General features: G+C 38.5%; 8 protein-coding genes across 8 annotated transcripts; 3 read left to right on the top strand and 5 right to left on the bottom strand.

Annotated features, from left to right (window-relative positions):
- Nucleotides 1-786: 786 nt before the first annotated feature.
- Nucleotides 787-2,444, bottom strand: Cbr-inx-17 (the record flags this gene model as incomplete). The annotated part of the gene is made up of 6 exons (XM_045237568.1): nucleotides 787-898; nucleotides 1,215-1,486; nucleotides 1,531-1,793; nucleotides 1,839-2,049; nucleotides 2,101-2,332; nucleotides 2,377-2,444. The coding sequence occupies 6 exons, from the start codon at nucleotides 2,442-2,444 to the stop codon at nucleotides 787-789; spliced, it is 1,158 nt and encodes a 385-aa protein (XP_045094745.1).
- Nucleotides 2,445-2,596: 152 nt separating this feature from the next.
- Cbr-inx-16 lies at nucleotides 2,597-4,331 on the bottom strand (the record flags this gene model as incomplete). Its single annotated transcript, XM_045237574.1, has 5 exons — nucleotides 2,597-2,655; nucleotides 3,131-3,290; nucleotides 3,336-3,935; nucleotides 3,982-4,213; nucleotides 4,258-4,331. The coding sequence occupies 5 exons, from the start codon at nucleotides 4,329-4,331 to the stop codon at nucleotides 2,597-2,599; spliced, it is 1,125 nt and encodes a 374-aa protein (XP_045094746.1).
- A 441-nt stretch (nucleotides 4,332-4,772) lies between these two features.
- On the top strand, nucleotides 4,773-6,508 carry Cbr-inx-15 (the record flags this gene model as incomplete). The annotated part of the gene is made up of 5 exons (XM_002646294.1): nucleotides 4,773-4,901; nucleotides 5,344-5,872; nucleotides 5,921-5,994; nucleotides 6,051-6,335; nucleotides 6,380-6,508. 5 exons carry the CDS (start codon nucleotides 4,773-4,775, stop codon nucleotides 6,506-6,508), a joined length of 1,146 nt encoding a protein of 381 aa, XP_002646340.1.
- A 647-nt stretch (nucleotides 6,509-7,155) lies between these two features.
- CBG12054 lies at nucleotides 7,156-9,491 on the top strand (the record flags this gene model as incomplete). Its single annotated transcript, XM_002646295.2, has 5 exons — nucleotides 7,156-7,243; nucleotides 7,383-7,453; nucleotides 8,173-8,264; nucleotides 9,087-9,330; nucleotides 9,414-9,491. The coding sequence occupies 5 exons, from the start codon at nucleotides 7,156-7,158 to the stop codon at nucleotides 9,489-9,491; spliced, it is 573 nt and encodes a 190-aa protein (XP_002646341.2).
- An 810-nt stretch (nucleotides 9,492-10,301) lies between these two features.
- CBG12055 lies at nucleotides 10,302-16,667 on the top strand (the record flags this gene model as incomplete). The annotated part of the gene is made up of 2 exons (XM_002646296.1): nucleotides 10,302-10,423; nucleotides 16,568-16,667. The coding sequence occupies 2 exons, from the start codon at nucleotides 10,302-10,304 to the stop codon at nucleotides 16,665-16,667; spliced, it is 222 nt and encodes a 73-aa protein (XP_002646342.1).
- CBG12056 lies at nucleotides 13,525-13,788 on the bottom strand (the record flags this gene model as incomplete). The annotated part of the gene is made up of 2 exons (XM_002646297.1): nucleotides 13,525-13,618; nucleotides 13,667-13,788. 2 exons carry the CDS (start codon nucleotides 13,786-13,788, stop codon nucleotides 13,525-13,527), a joined length of 216 nt encoding a protein of 71 aa, XP_002646343.1.
- CBG12058 lies at nucleotides 15,466-15,735 on the bottom strand (the record flags this gene model as incomplete). The annotated part of the gene is made up of 2 exons (XM_002646298.1): nucleotides 15,466-15,565; nucleotides 15,614-15,735. 2 exons carry the CDS (start codon nucleotides 15,733-15,735, stop codon nucleotides 15,466-15,468), a joined length of 222 nt encoding a protein of 73 aa, XP_002646344.1.
- Nucleotides 15,838-17,317, bottom strand: CBG26589 (the record flags this gene model as incomplete). Its single annotated transcript, XM_045237605.1, has 4 exons — nucleotides 15,838-15,969; nucleotides 16,398-16,620; nucleotides 17,142-17,218; nucleotides 17,273-17,317. The coding sequence occupies 4 exons, from the start codon at nucleotides 17,315-17,317 to the stop codon at nucleotides 15,838-15,840; spliced, it is 477 nt and encodes a 158-aa protein (XP_045099240.1).
- Between the last annotated feature and the right edge of the window lie 191 nt (nucleotides 17,318-17,508).

The raw sequence follows: 17,508 nt of genomic DNA on the forward strand, positions 1-17,508 counted from the left end.
TGCCCCCCCCCCCCCTTGTCATAAAGAGCCAAAAGTTTCATTAGGTAAAAAAGANAGTTACCTATTTCACTATCTTCCTTATATATAAAACGCTACACGCGTCTGTCCGTCCTGGTTATGTATACGTTTTCAGTGGAATGCCACCGATCAAGCACCCCTCCAGAGTAACTCCCTTGTTAATCCAGTTTTTTATTTGCCCCCCCCCCCCTTTTCGCTTGGGCCCCCCTTTCCCATGCCCCCCCCCCTTTTCTCATGGGTCATAAAGAGCCAAACTTTTTTCTTCCAATTTCAAGATCCCTGCTGACGTCGACGTAGCTACGGATGAGCATCATGTGCTTGCCCCAGCATCAATCCAATCATCTCATCGTGGTTATGAACCTGAGAAAATGAATTGTTTAAGGAACATTTTAAAGTTACTAAAATCGCCGAAACCCACTCAAACCCAAATTTTTCGAATTTGGCGAAGCATGGGAAAATTTCACTGATTTTCATGAATCTTTTTTTTACTGGAATTTTTCAGAATATTGTATCTTTTCAAAATTATAAGCTTAAAACGCCTATAAATTGCACCAATAGTGTTCATATAAGTTTTTTTCCCCATTTGAGCAGCAAATTCAAAAATATTTTGAAACAAAAAATATTTTTCTCATTTAGATAGCTTTTCAAAAAAAGGATTCCCAACTTTTTGCAAAAAAATCAGACCTCCCTCATCTATTCAAGATGTGATCTTGATAAATTTTCCTAATTTTAAAACTCTAATAGTTCCCATTTCATCACCTTTCATATTCACGAAACCACTGCAACCATCTGAATCGGCGATCTGGCAATCCGGGAAACCGTCTTGGAAGTCTTCGAAGCTGAAACCTTGAAGTTGTTGAACCACGTCGGTGCATAGAAGCTACTAAACTTTAACGTTGTAAAATTGGTACTGATTATTTCCCCGTTGCGTTGGATGGGATACTTTGCCTTATCTTATTAGAATTTCACAGAGGTCAGGTGATGCTCTTCGAAATTTTGAAAGAATTGTGAAAATAAAAAATTCAATGAATGGAGAAGGTTTTATGGGTCATCATACGGTATTTCAGGCTGGCAATCAGAAGACAGAGAATGTACATCAAAAATTTATTCATCTAATGCCAATTCATTCGTAACAACAATAAATTATTTCCTAATCCTGTTTCTCTTTAAAATCAATCCAAAGTGGCTTTAGAAACTCTGCAGCTTCAAAAATTGTAGCATTCGCGTATATAAGGTGTGTCAGATTGATGCCATCGACTCTCAGAACTTTTCTGTTGAACTCTCCGACTTCTGTATCACTGACATCATCGAAATCTCCGGTACTTGAAAGAATATTCGAAATGAATGAGACTTGGTGATGTACGGTGAAACGGAAAATAAAGCGGAAGATGTCATAAACTGATAGAACAGCCAACACGACGTACCACCACCAGAGAGCAATGAATAGTTTCTCATTGAACATGTTCACCTGAAAACAGACATGCATTGCGTTGATAATATTGAGACACTAACCATGAGAACACACTGAAGTGACCAATTATTCACATATCCTAGTTCTCTGACTTGGAAATCACAGAAAGTGACTCTTGGGAATGTCCCACTCTCTTGCCATTGACGTCCTTGCAACAAGTCCTTTGTGACAGTCCATCCATAAAGAGGACCCATTCCCATGAAGTAATCCATGAATCCCATGGATAATAAAATTACGACTGTTGCAAATACTTTTGTAGCCATCAGACATACTGTCAATCGTGAACCCCAAAACTCTCCATCTGCTGAAAATTCAAAATATTTCGTTTGAATGAGGTTTTTGCGATTACCGCTTCGATTAGCTGTTTTCTTTTTGTATTGCATTTGTTTAGTTTTCTTTTCAATATCTGGATCTGCTGATGCATATCCCTCCGTTGCATTTTTACGAAGATGAGATGTTACAATGGAGATATTAATACCAATTACAGATTGAAGCGTCATCCATAAAACTCTCGGAATATAAAGAACCAGAGCCAATCCAAAAAGAATGAAGGGTACCCACTAAATAACTAGTAAATATAGTTTAGTGATTAGACGTCTCCAATCTGATACCTGATAATACCTCAGTTCTTTGTTCTCTCGTGTTACTTCTGTCGGCAAATTTGTATCATTCATATTCACATAATACGTATTTTCAATGAGACAGTACGTTTCCGCATACTGCTCCCATCCATCTTTGAATTGTTTTGGCATCCAACATTGAATCGACTGCCCCACATATTGTTTTGCCATGATGAAGAAAGCACATGATGCTAGGATAATCACAGTAGCAAAGTATCGAAGTCTAAAAATGAGAACTTTCGGAAGTTAGAGGAGTTTATGACTCACCTATCAATTGCATCTGAATCATAGGTAGGTGTGATGTTTTTTGAGTAGAAGGGTGTCTCAATCTTCATCTAAATCTGTGGCAATATTAAAAAATACAAAAAAAAATATGAAGATATAAAGTCATGGTATATCCATAGCGGCAATAACCAAGTTAAACATACAACCTCGATCATTTATAAATTAAAAAAAAATTAGAGACTATGAACAGAATTAATAATTTTTATGAACGTTGTTGGTTTGAATCGCTTTCACTGTCGATTGAAGCGTGTGGAGCATGAGCTGAAAAAGAAACTGAACGTATTTTCGAACCCTTTTATTTTTTCACTTGGGTAATTCTCCATAAATTCTTCTAGAGCCATACTGTGATATAAACCTGATGCTTCTGAATAAAACTCCAATAGTTTACCGCAAAGACTCGAATAAAATGCCACTCAAACTGTCAATTTGAGCCCTTATATATCATTTCCTTTAAAAGACATCAAAAAGTGGTTAACTGACACCACTTTTTGTGAACTTTCACAGGAATCGAGATATATAGGCTCAAAGTTGAAAGTTAGGGGATAATTCTATTAGAGAGTTTACGGTATTTTTTCCATTTCCCCTCTTTTCCCATCACGTTCCCTTTTTCTTTCACTCACCCAGTTCCTATTGTTCTTCAGTTGGAGTGTTCAAGCTGGACGTGTCTGAAAACAGGAACTGTTAGAGAAGAAAAAGGGAGAAAGGGGACGGAAAAGAGGGAAAACTGTGTGCTCACTTCCAACAGAAAGGTTATAGATCTTTTTCATCAGCTCTTCTGAATTCAGACGTCCGCTGTTTGAATCCAGAAGTCGGAGGAAGAGAACTCCGTCATCTCGGAGAACATTATGATACAATTCGTTTGCCTTTTGTGGGGAATGGTCAATTCCTTCCTGGTTCTGGAATACTGAGATTTTGCAAGATATTGAATTCAAAAATCATACCAAAAGATCCAAGATGAACCCGATTCTTGACTGCTTGTCAAATCGTCTCCAAACCCAGATAATAAAATCAAAAGTGGTAGCAATGAGAAGGAATGCAAACCAGAACCACAGGAAAATAAATATCTTTTCGTTGAACATATTCACCATCAGCACACATTGGAGACTCCAGTGATGCACATTTCCGAGCTCCCTAACATTGATATCGCAGAATGAAACTCTTGGGAAGTGACCACTCTCTTGCCAGTGTCTTCCATGGAACATATCCCAAAATATTCCCCATCCCCAGAAAGTGTAAGCAGTGTTCAAGAATGAATTGAGGAGGAAGAATTGAAGAATGATATTGATCAGAATCAGAAGTTTCATAATCAAATAACAGTTGAAGATTCTAGATCCGTTGTGTCCTTTCTGTTGTTCAGCTCTCCAGTTGACTAACGCGACTTGTTCCAGAGCCTTATCTGCACTCTCCAACTGTTTTCCATTTTTTCTTGCAGCAGTTATCATATCAGCAATTGTAAGTCCAGTGTACGATGGGAAAATTATCCAATACGCTCTTGGGATACAGAAAAATAAAGCTTGAATGATCAACAGGAATGGCACCCACTGAAATCCACATATTCGAATTGAATACGGAAAATGTTTAACTAACCTGATAATAAATCATTTCCCTATCTTCTCTCGTATCTGCAGCTGGAAGATTTGAGTCTTGCATTGGTACAAAATAAGTATTTTCAATGAAGCAATATTGTTCAGCAAAGGATTCCCAGCCATCATTGAATTGGTTTGGAGTCCAACATTGCATTGGTTCTCCAACGTAGTTTTTAGCAAACAGAAGAAGAGAGAAGCCAAGGAGAATTGATGTTGTGATTACATAGTTCAATCTGAACTAGGATCTGTATATTAACTGTTTGGATTACGAGGATACCTGTCGATTGAAGAATCATCATGATCTGATAGTTTGGTAACAGTCTGTGCATAGTGTTTGATGTTATTCAACATCTTGGTCTACCCTGAAAATGGAGTTTTAGGAGCAAGAACAAGAAAACTGACATAAAAAGGTTATTTTTATAATGAATCCTAAATTTCAAAGTTCGATAACTTTCGACTCATTTAACAAAATAAAGATTTAAACAGAAAAGAAATACTTTAAACAAGATACAAGTAAAAGTGTTTAGGAAACTGTGGTCGCGGTGAGTCTCCATTCCAGCGGCATGCCTGTACTCCAAAACTCCAAAACTGATAACTCCAATTCCAGCTCTTATCTTTGTGTGTCTCTTGCCTCCACCTCCCACACCATCTCTCATTGAGTCACCGTGTCAATTTACTGATAATATTGTTGAATGAGACGACCTTGTAATAATGTTGGTTGCCGTAGTGCTCAATTTTCATTCCTCCAATTCCTGTCCATACTCTGATTTGAGATTTTGTTTTTTTTTAGTGATGGATCAAATCATAGGATTAGTGACGCAGTATACCGACAAAAGGCACGAAGATGATTTTATTGATCGGCTCAATTTTCAGTATACTTCTTATGTATTCGCACTTTCAGCACTAGTCATCGGATATAATGTGAGTTTCAACTTTGCTTTTTTTCGCTACAATTCAAAAACGCATAATTACCGATACTCAAGTTCGTTCTACCATAAAATTTGACCAGAGCGTTGTACTGGTTGGAAATTTAGAGTGCAAAAATTCACATAATTGACCAGTAAACTGGCCAAGTTTCAAATTTATTGATCAATTTTGAGCTGAGTTATCGCATGTCAACGTTGCTTCATCTATTGAAAATTGTGCCAGAAACATTACGCCGTCCATCTTTAGACAAGCATAACAATACCCAGACTTGAGAGATCGCTTTAAAAATTCCAGTAGATTTGAATCAAGCATAAAGTTATATTTCTACCAATTTTCGTGCTTCCTAGATACTTGTCTCGAGATATACCCATTTTTATCAGTCCGGGTAATTGTGCGTCACCCTGTATTGACTTATTTCGGAAAAGCAATTTTTCAGACTTATTTCGGAACAGCAATCTCTTGTTGGACACCAGCAGAGTTCAAAAAAGGATGGGTCGAGTACACAAGAGATTATTGTCTGATTGAAAACACATACTACGTACCACTGGAAGATCCAAACATGCCACCAGAACATTATCGAGAAGAACGAGAGCTCACTTATTACCAATGGGTTCAATTCATTCTCGTATTCCTCGCGTTTCTTTTCTACCTTCCGTATTTGTACTGGAGTACTGTCAACTGGTGGTCAGGTCTTCAAGTAAAGGCAGTAGTAGCAGCAGCTTGTAAATTGAACAAAACTGATGTGAAGGGTCGGCAGGATCAAATTGAGAAAATCGCGAGTCACTTGAAGAAATTTATTGATAGACAAGGAAGAAAGAGTCCGATTCCATTTATTCCAAATGCGATTGGAAGGAATTGGGTGTCGTTCAACTATGTGTTGACCAAGTCTCTTTTCGTTATAAACTTGTTCGCTCAAATGCTTTTGATCCACTTTTTCTTGGGTTTCGATATGGACGATTTCTTGAGTAAGTCATATTGAAGCGGAGAAATTCTTAAAACAAGCACATATTCAGGTCTAAAAGTTGGATTTGGAAGCAACTGGATTGCTGATGGAATCTTCCCAAGACAGACAATGTGCGACTTTGAAGTAAGTTTTATGTACTTTTTTGGAGAGGTTTGCAAACGAATTGAAAATCCTTCCAGGTTCGCAAGAAAGGAAGCATCCAAAAATACAGTGTCCAATGTGTTCTTTCCATGAACATGCTGAACGAAAAGATCTTCCTAGCCCTCTTCTACTGGCTTCTTGCTCTTATTATTCTCACGGTCACGAACCTAATTCTTTCGTTGCAACACTTTTTCCGAGCCTCTTCTAGAGAAGCTTTCGTCAGAAGAATGCTCACTGCAGGAGGACATGGATCAACGGATGATGATACTGGAAGTCAGAGAGATGAAAAAGAGCCATTGGTTGATAGACCAACTAAATATTCGGTAAATTTCATGAATTTTGACTCATTTAACATTTTTTATTCCAGAACGATTACAATCGAATTCTATCAGTCAACCCAGATGTCGTCGTTGTTCTTCATTTGATCGCCAAGAACGCTGGAGACAATGTTTGCCAGAGTGTAGTGAATGTGTTGTTCAAGAAGCTTTCAGAATAAAAATCTCAATTCTAGATCATGATAATTATATGCACATTTTCATGGTTTTTGTTTCTCACATCATTATGATTTTCAATAAATTATGGACTTTTAAAGGTTTTAATATAATTACATTCTGACCCGTTGAAAGAAAACATTTTTGCTCCGAATTCCAATGTTGGCTCAGCTGCTCTTTTGGCACATTCGATGAAATGACCAACCCTTTTATCGACCGTTCGTATACTAGCTCATACATATTTTGTCAATACTATGTTAAATTTAATTTTTCATCTGTTTGTCATACTTTTCCCTCTGAAAGTGGTTAGTACCAAAACAGGTAAGAACTTTTTAGGGTCGGTCGTCAGCGTTTTTCCTCGGGCGTGGCCGACAGCTTCTGGTTGGAGGTTGCTCAGATTCCGGTTAATAAAGTTTTCAACTTCCGACCAAAATCTGACCATGGTCCGCTATACAACCGTTTTTGGGCAAGTTTCGACCAGAACCAGACCAATATTCATCCACAAACCAAACCCCTCTACTTCTAATCAGAAGATACAAGCCGAAATCTGATTAATTCATCTCCTATCCCAAATTTAAATTCAGAATTCCGAGTTTGTTGTCAAGTCGGAACGAAGTCTGAGAACTGCACTTCGTTCTCTGAACCAAGAGAAATGATTGGTGTCGTCTGTTGCGGCAGCCACGTTTACAATACATCGAGTCAACTATGTTGCGAAGAAAATGTACACAATCGGGACGGAGGTACCGTGCCTTTCTTCTCTTATCTCTTTTCCCTTCGATGGCATTGTTTTACCGTCAAATGTGTTAGAGTTATCAGTGAAAAAGGGCGAATACTAATGTGTATAAATAAATAATGACCATAATCAGCGTATTGTTTCAGGCGGTGTCATGGCTCACTCATGTTGCGGTACTAAACCACTTCGCCTTGATCAAACTTGTTGTGGAGGGGTGGTAAGGGTTCATGGTTTTTGAAAAAGAAGGGTTTGAGAGCAGGGAATGAAAAAGAATGGATCTGAAAGATAAGGGTCCAAACATCTATTACGGTCAATAAGATAAACGAAAACGTATTTTTCAAGCCATTTTGACCATTTCATTTTCAAAACTCTAGAGCTCGGCTGTCAAGTTTCCGACCACTTTGAAAACGTCGGAGAGTGTAAAACTGATCTAGAAAATGTTGTATTCACATAATTTCCTGAAAGTACCAAGTTTTTCAGCTATTTGCTGATTTCTGAAAGACGCCAGTTTTTCACATTTTTAGCACCAAAACGGGCCCACTCTCCGAAATGTCCAAAGTGATCGATGAGGAAACTTGACAGCCGAGTTTCACACTCCTGAAAGTGGCCAGCCGGGGCTGTACATATTATTTCCCAAATTGTACAAAATCTGAAAGTACATATATTCTCAACCCCTCTCTGGATCAGTACGTTTCAATCTGCTTGTGATCTGATTTCTAACATTTTACACCTTGGAAAAACTTGCTAGTCTTCCTGTACAATAGTTTCTGTGATTAGCCTAGATTGTATTCGTTTATCACCTGTGAAGGATCAGGATTAAACTATACACACGAATTGCGCAACATCATGCTGTTATGTCATAGCGGAAAGAGAAGTTCACAAGATCGCCCATAAGCCGCTTGTCATTTGTTTTTCGATCTCCGAATTCATTTCCAGATCCATAGTATAATTGGTGGTGATTGCTGCGGCACCGACGTCTATTTCCAAAAGGATGCCACTGCCTTGTGTTGTGATCAGACCTTATCATTGTGAGTTTTTTCTCTTTACTTGGATTTGTGAAATGGGATGAGGATGAATGGCATTGGATAAAAACAAGATTTGAAAGAGGAAGAAAAGGGGAGAAGATGTGGAGATTGAGAACCATGCAAAGTCACCAACGAAAAAAAACCTCTTCCCAGCATCGTTTAACGGTTGCGTCGTAAACATAAAAGTGTGATCAGATCTCGTTCGTTTCGAGGTTGATTCTCCCGTGTTTTTACCTTTTTGCCACCAACTACATGATGAACAGTGAGATGTGGTTGTAACGATGAATGTGTAATACGGGTAGTAGAAGAGAATACGTTGAATAGAAGAATAGATGTAGCTGTGAGTAATTTCAGATGTAATGTAATGGCGCCACGTCACAGAGAATAACAACTTGCTACTACAGCTAGATTGACGGAAGTCTTGTAAAAGACAAGGTTATGGAGATTATTTGAAAGGCTTTGTGAGAAAGCTATGTTGTCTCTGAAAATAGATATTATCTTGAAGAGGAATTGATTTTGTCTTGAAATTTTTTTGTTGGTTTTGAAAAATGAACTCGAATGGTTCCCTGTTAGTAAGGCTGTAGCAAACAGAGCAGCGGTCGGCCGTGATCCGTGAGTAGGTTGCCGTGAACTATTTTCGGAAAATAAGCTCGGCCTCCCAGGAACTTCTAGAGCCGCTAGACCACCGTATTCTACCAATCCCAGAAAAATCCTAACCAAAAAAGCCACTGCCCTGTTCTCGACCGCCTTGTTAGACAAGAGAAAGAGTACTATAATTGAGAAAGTATTATTTCGTTCTTCTTCGATTTTTTTTATTGTTTTCAGAAAAACGACTCCAGATGACGTTTGTTGTGGCAATTCAACTTTTGACGGAGGTATCAGTCAGATGTGTTGTGGTTCGTCTGTTTTCAACTCAACAGAACTCAATTCTTGCTGCACCTTGAACAATGGCACCGCCCGTCCTTACCACTCGTCCTCCCATGTTTGCTGTGATGGTCCACTCGAGAAATCATCGAATGTTCGAGCGTGTTGTTATCTTCGCAATGAGGACGGAAAGTTTAGAGATACGGTACGAGAGCAAGGGTTTCATGAGTCTTAATTTGATTATGAAGACACTGATAATGGCAAACTGATGTGTTTGTTTTGTTTCAGCAATACGACAAGACGAAGCAGTGTTGCAAGTATCCGTACGATAAAATCTATTCGATGGGACGGAATAAAACATGTTGAATTTATTTTGTTGTAAAAATTCTAATGAAAATAAAGAAAATATATATTGAAAAGTGTTGGAATCGATGTTGACTAGATATGCTTTGGAGTCTCTGATTTGATTGATTCTTCTAGAAACGGAATCCGGAATTCGGAATGAAATTAAATCCTCTGAATACGGAACGAAAAACAGAGACACGTCACACGGAATCGGGAATTCGAACATCTCTGGTGACGCCGTCTATTAAATCTGAAAGATCTGAAAACTTTGGAATTCTGTAAATCCCTACTCAACACTACATTTTTCCTACTTTTCTAACAACAAATGCCCGAATCCCTTGTGGTATCAAAAAACGCAATTAACCAAATGTGAGAAATTCCAATCAAATCCAGATAGACGCTGGCAACATTTCATACCAAAAAAGCATCACATTCTTTCAATTTGCATACATTTAGCGGATCTTCTATTATTCATTTTTCAATTTCCCAAAAGTGTCTTCTCCTTTTTCGGTTTTTGAATGAGAGAGGTGTCTTGTCATTCCAAGTGGCTTCCCGCCAATTTCTATTGCCCAATCTCTTTTTATTCTCAATTTGAATACGCCCTCTCTAAAAATACAACAGGTAACGAGATCAAGAAAATATAATGGAAAAAGAAAAAGAAGAAGAAGAAGAAGCGTAAGCAGAAGAATTAGAAGCTGAAGAAAAAAGGAAAAGCTGAAGGCCGCAACGACAGGTGGTCGGTTTGGGATCCCGCCTACCAGCCATCCGAAGAAACTATAAAAGGTTGGAAATGAATCAGTTCGGTATGCCATTTTTGGTTTCACAACAATTATGAAGTTCTTCTCCGCTGCTGCCTTCGTCGCTGCTCTTGTTGCCTCTGGAAACGCTTGCCTCGGAGGAGGAGGTGGTGGTGGATGCTGCCCACCAGCCCAGCCAAGCTGCGGAAACCCATGGTTAGTAGTTTTGCTTATTTTTATCGTATGAAAAAATATCTTTAATCTTCATTAATTTCCAACCTTGAATAATTTCAGCGGAGGAGGAGTCGGACCAGCCGCCGCCGGACCAGTTGCCTACCCAGTTGCTCCACCACCAGCTTATGCTGCTCCAGCCGGAGGATACCCAACCGCCGGAAAGTAAACTTCCAACTTCCAGATGCAACTCGATTGATGCCATGAGCTCTCAAGTTCTCCCCTTCTTTTTGTATATTTCGAAATCCGCTGCGTTTTCAATAAAATTATTATCAATGCAACTCTGTTTTTATTTCAAAATTCAAATGAAAAAAACCTCGGAATCCAAAACTGTTTCATACTCACCGTATTCGGAAGTATGTCTTCTGATTAATTTATTGACCAGGTAATGAAGACATCTCATTGAAGTTCAGTGTTTCAATTCTTAGTGTTGCGAACGTTTTCCGACTTTTGGAATCCGAAAACCATTTCTAAGCTGAACTACCGTTAAAGAAGTCCAAGCTTAACTACCGTATCCCATAAGATTAAAACACATGGAATCTTGTTTAGAGGAAGAAAACGGAAAGTGGCGTCATCACTCGCTTTTTCAAGCGGATTACGCGGACGCTGAAGTGCAGTAGCAAACGACGCAATCGAAAAAAAAGAAGACGTTGGTGGCATGTTCAAAGTACATTCGTATTACGATGAAGACTGTAGTGAAGAATCGAAAGTGACTTTATTCATAATAATCATTTGGATGAATAGGTTTGAAGACAAATGGAAATACTATGAAAGAAAGAATACGAATTATCGAGAAAACAGTTTTTTGAAAACATGACAATGATTTATGATGTCTATCAACATTAACTAAAATTTCAAATATTAAAATTAAAAATGCTGAACTGGACTTAAAGAAAATGTTGTTTGATACCATATTTTCTCATTAGAAGCCCAACAATACGGTCAACTTTGAGCTCAATGACCTCTATTACTATGAATGATATACAGTGCGTTGCAAAATTATACGGCCCGTCATGTTTTGGATCATAACTTTTGAACCGTTATAGTTATCAATCTAATTTTTTGAAAATCAGATTTGAGATTATAAATTACATTTAGTGGTCAATTTTCGTGATGAAAACTTGAAAACTACCCGAGTTATCTGAAAAAGTCTGAAAATACACCATTTGCAACAGTTGCAGAATTATACGGCCACTAAACAGATCGGGTAGATCATGACCTCCAGGAAAGACGGAGGAGTCTAATTTTGATTATGTATGATTCATAGCACTGTAAAAAACTGTTTTCATTATGTATGTTCTTTTTCTGTGAATTCGGCATTATGCCCGTGATCGTTTGCTGATTTCTGCTGAAAAAAGCTTCAATCGGCGCGTTTAGATAAGCTGGAAAGTTCGAAAAAGCCAATTCAAAGCAACTTAATTATTCACACAGTTCATTTATCCAATTCGTCCTAACTTGGAAGCCAGAAAATCATCGAAAAACTACTGCATCAGTTCTAATCTTGAAGTCAAGAGATCCATTCTTGTTTCTCCGAACGCTTTGAAGCCGCGTCTTGATATGATACGGTAGTTGGATCTAGGGGGTAATTAGTAGAAAGTTTGAACAGCTCGTGAAGATGATAAAAACATCAAAAGAACATTCGTGCGCTCTGATCCGAGGCTTTCCGACGGTCACAAACTACGTCGTCTCGACATCTCCCGGGAGAGTGTGAGAACGGACTGGATGGTGGCGTGAAAGCTTAAAATCATCTTACAAAATCATTTTCCTCTGATTTATTCTTCATCAGAGAAAATAATTTAAAAAACCTATGAGTTATTTATCTTTTCACATTCGGTTTTCATACTTCCCGGGAGATGTCGAGACGACGTACTTTGTGACCGTCGGAAAGCCTCGGATCAGAGCGCACGACTGTTCTTTTGATGTTTTTATCATCTTCACGAGCTGTTCGAACTTTCTACTAATTACCCCCAAGATCCAACTGCCGTATCATATCAAGACGCGGCTTCAAAGCGTTCGGAGGGACAAGAATGGATCTCTTGATTTCAAGATTAGAACTGATGCAGTAGTTTTTCGATGATTTTCTGGCTTCCAAGTTAGGACGAATTAGATAAATGAACGGTGTGAATAATTTAGTTGCTTTGAATTGGCTTTTTCGAACTTTCCAGCTTATCTAAACGCGCCGATGAAGCTTTTTCAGCAGAAATCAGCAAACGATCACGGGCATAATGCCGAATTCACAGAAAAAGAACATACATAATGAAAACAGTTTTTTACAGTGCTATGAATCATACATAATCAAAATTAGACTCCTCCGTCTTTCCTGGAGGTCATGATCTACCCGATCTGTTTAGTGGCCGTATAATTCTGCAACTGTTGCAAATGGTGTATTTTCAGACTTTTTCAGATAACTCGGGTAGTTTTCAAGTTTTCATCACGAAAATTGACCACTAGATGTAATTTGTAATCCCAAATCTGATTTTCAAAAAATTAGATTGATAACTATAACGGTTCAAAAGTTATGATCCAAAACATGAGTGGCCGTATAATTTTGCAACGCACTGTATAAACTGTTTCAATTAATAAATTATTTTTCCTATATTCACCAATGTTTCTCAGGTGACAAAGTTTCAATACCTTTCACAGGAATCGAGATAATTGAGCTCAAAGTTGACGGTTTGGGCGGGCTTCTTGTAGAAGAAGTACGGTGGTTCTGTATTTCTATTTTTATAAACTTATCTTTCAAGTATTAAACTTAAACACATCCCCCATTTTTCTTACTGATATACAAAATTTTATGTTGAATAACTCATTTCTAGATGTTTCTATCCAGAAAACAAGAATCTAGACATGTATCGGTTACAATTTTTTTTGTAAACCACGAAGGAATGTTCGATTAGACAACAACATTGCTTCCACCTGAACTTGTCCCTCAGATATCCACCAGCCGTAATAATGACTCAGACTGGCATCACACGGTGTGTTCAGTGTAAAACATGCTTGATGGAATAGAATAATTTATTTGAACTTGAAATTGGGGATTTGTTTCAAAATATACAGTCACATTAATTTTCTTCTGGTGGTACAGTTTACTTTCCAGCAGTTGGATATCCTTGTGGTGGAGCAGCGTATTGTGGTGGTGGAGGGGGTGGAGCAGCAGCATACTGTGGCCCGGCTCCTTGGCTGAAAGTCGCAAAATGCTATTTCTCAATACATAGAAATCAGAAATACCATGGGTTGGAGCATCCTGGCTGAGCTGGTGGGCAGCATTGGCCACCACCTCCTCCTCCGATGCAGGCGGATCCAGAAGCAACGAGAGCAGCGACAAAGGCAGCAGCAGAGAAGAATTTCATGTTAGAAAGAATGTAATAACCGATGACGGTATATCACAGCTACTTTTTTTCTTTTTATACCTCCAAATTTTTTCGAAGATTACATAAAAGAGGCGGACCAACACATGGCTTGCATATGGTTTTTCACTCTTCAAAACTCGATTTTTATCTTTCTCTTGTCTCTAGGTTGATCATTATGCAACACCTCGTTTATAATCTTTAATACTTCACAGGAATAGTAGAGAAGCAAAGCTTGGATCTTTAAAACACAAATAGTCCTAAAATATACCGGTCTTATGAGAAATGGGAAACGACTTTTCTCCCACCCACAATCAAGGAAATGTTCCACCTTCCGGTTGGATAAATGAACAAACAGCAGGTAACGGTGATCCGCCTTCTCTATCTTATGCAGATGAGAATACTATATAAATGGCTGAAACCATGCCAAACTTCATCCACTCTAAGATCTTCAGCCTATCAAAATGAGATTCTTCGTTCTTCTTTTCACTCTTTTTGCTTTTGCTTCTGCCTGCATCGGAGGTGGTAACAAATGCTGCCCACCAGCTCAACCAGCATGTGGAAATCCATGGTAGGTATCCTAAAAATATGATTCAATGGAAACCCATTAATTAGTCAATTCCGAAAAATGTCATTATTCTAACCACGCCCATCTTTATAACCTTTCGAGAAGTCTCCTCGTTCAGCTGAGTATCTGGCATAAGAAAACAGGTTTATCTTTCGTACTTTTTACATTTAATTCAAAGAGATTTCCTCTGAAGTATAATGTATATCATAGTTTATTTGCAGCGGTGGAGGAATCGGTCCAGCCCCAATCGGTCCAGCTCCATATCCAGTTGCCAATGCTTATCCAGTTGCTGGAAAGTAGATCATTTGCTGAACTATTTCCATGTGTTCTGTTTGGAATGTTCATTTTTCTGTATATTTAGGATATTTTATTTAATTTTCAATTTAAATAAATTTTTCGCCTTATTTTGATAGGGTTTTTCTTATTCAATTAAATAATCTTGTATTCTTTAAACTGATCAAGTGGGACGGTTTTTGTTGTTGAAACAATTGTAGTTACCTGGGTTTTAGTTTTCCAAAACTTTCATAACTGGAATAATTTATAAATTGTATTCTGAAAATGTTGTGTACTTTAGTTGAACTGCCGTTCATCTGGTAGAAATCCCAGAATCTGATAACTTTGCAAACAGCTGTCACAATTCCCCTGTAAAACCGAGTGGAAAAATCCCATAATTGAAGAAAATTCAGCTGAGTCTGAGGTCCATAAGAGCATTTAAAAACGTTAATACCGCAAAATATTCGTGATATTATGTATAATGAACGCATTTTATTTTTCACAAGAACAGAGACAGATTGAGGACCGTTATATTACAGGTCATGCGGTGATTGTTCTAGAAAAGTGGTATTTTGCTTCGAAAGTCCAATTTCTGATGGTTTTTGATGATTGTCTGATATTTGAAACATCCTAAACGTTTAATGCAAGACTGACTTCCAAGTTAGAACGGTTCCACACTTCAGGATTTCCCTTGGTTGTACTCACTTTAAAATTATTTTCTTTTGAAGGTTTTCGTACTCCTGAACACCATATTGAATGCAGAATAATTTATTTGAACTCTATTGCAGAGTAGATATGTTTCAAATATACAACCAAGATAAATTTTTTGAATTGATAGATTACTTTCCAGCGGTTGGGTATCCTCCGGCAGCCGGTGGTGGAGCAGCATACTGTGGTGGTGGAGGTGGAGCAGCGGCGTATTGTGGTCCGGCTCCTTGACTGAAAATCGCGAAATGTTATTTCTCAATACATAGAAATCGAAAATACCATGGGTTGGAGCATCCTGGCTGAGCTGGTGGGCAGCATTGGCCACCACCTCCTCCTCCGATGCAGGCGGATCCAGAAGCAACGAGAGCAGCGACGAAGGCAGCAGCAGAGAAGAATTTCATGTTGGAAAGAATGTGATAACCGATGAAGGTATGTTTTTCATTAATGTCTCATTCATTTTATACCCAGCATCAGAAGCTGCTTTTTCATCCGAAGGGGGTGGGTCATTTAATATAAATTTGACATCTCCTCGTTTTCCAAAACCTGTCGCTTGCGTAATCGGCAGGGAAACCATGCGGTAAGACGTTACGTAATGAGAAGACTACACACGTCGACATAGCAAGTTCAAGTTCTCCCTCTTCCGATTGGAATCTGAGGACATTGTATACTCACGAATGATCACGCCCGGTATCATGAAAAGCTATAGTGGTTTCTCAAAGATTCGTTATGGAGATTATGAAATGGAAAGTGCGATTGGATACAATGTGAAACGAGAATCGTATACCAATGAAAATACCAGTATTAAATATAGCATGCTTGAAATTATCTCACTCTGAACATACTCCCAAACTTAACCTCATCAAAGGTCTCTTCAAAAATCTAAAGATCAGAAAAGTGAAACGAATCGAAACGGGTTTCGTATCAAAAAATAAAAGAAAAAATTGGCTTTATCTGATGTCCCGCCCATTCATAAAGCTGCAATTGCAGGACAAACGCGTCGCTATAAAACTCAAATCGAATTGCAAATCGGCATACCTTCATCGGTTATCACATTCTTTCCAACATGAAATTCTTCTCTGCTGCTGCCTTCGTCGCTGCTCTCGTTGCTTCTGCATCCGCCTGCATCGGAGGAGGAGGTGGTGGCCAATGCTGCCCACCAGCTCAGCCAGGATGCTCCAACCCATGGTATTTTTGATTTATGTGTATTGAGAAATAACATTTTGTGACTTTCAGCCAGGGAGCCGGACCACAATACGCCGCTGCACCACCTCCACCACCACAGTATGCTGCTCCACCACCAGCTGCCGGAGGATACCCAACCGCTGGAAAGTAATCAGTCTATTCGAAAAGCTGATTTTGGTTGTATATTTGAAACATGTCTACTCTGCAATAGAGTTCAAATAAATTATTCTGCATTCAATATGATGTTTATATTGTGAATACAACCAAAGTACATCCTAAACTGTGAAATGGTTCTAACTTGAAAGTCTGTCTTTCATTAAGCTTTAAGAATTTTTCGAACATCGGACAAACACTGGGAAAACGTCAAAATCAAAAATTGGACTTTCGAAGCGAAACACCATTTTTCACAATTTCAGAACAATTACCGCATGACCTGTAATAGAAGGGCCCCTAAACTATCCCATTCCAGCCATATAGGAAAATGAACTCTGAGATAAAGTTCAAATGAATTATAATGCAATAGAAGTTTTTATTTTTTAATTAGACAAATATTTTTATTAACTCAGGTGAAGAGTCCCATTAGGGGACGAGGCGAGTCTGACAACAAAACAGTTGTCGAGGGTGCGGCACTTCGGTAGCCATAGAAGCTGTTTCCGTCCTCTTCTGATACGTCATCCTAACGTTCGAAACATTTTCTAATCTCTGAAAAGTTTTCAGATATTTTATTACATTGATAATTCGCATTATTTTTCCAACGTATGCCGACTTTCCCCCGCCAGATGCATGCCCGCTTCTACTCATCTGCCGTTCAGCCGCCAATAGTCCGTTCATGATTAGAGATAGCTCCGCGTCACTTCGAAACCAGTCACTTCAAAACCGGTTCAAAACCGTAGTAATACAGGCGAACGGATTAATTTCAGACTACAAAAACAACTTCAGGGTTTTCAAATATGCTTGTTCTGATAGAACACAGTCTGAAAATCGAAAAATTT

This window comes from Caenorhabditis briggsae (assembly GCF_000004555.2).
Source record: "Caenorhabditis briggsae complete genome, chrI, whole genome shotgun sequence".
Classification (NCBI taxonomy): Eukaryota; Metazoa; Nematoda; class Chromadorea; order Rhabditida; family Rhabditidae; genus Caenorhabditis; species Caenorhabditis briggsae.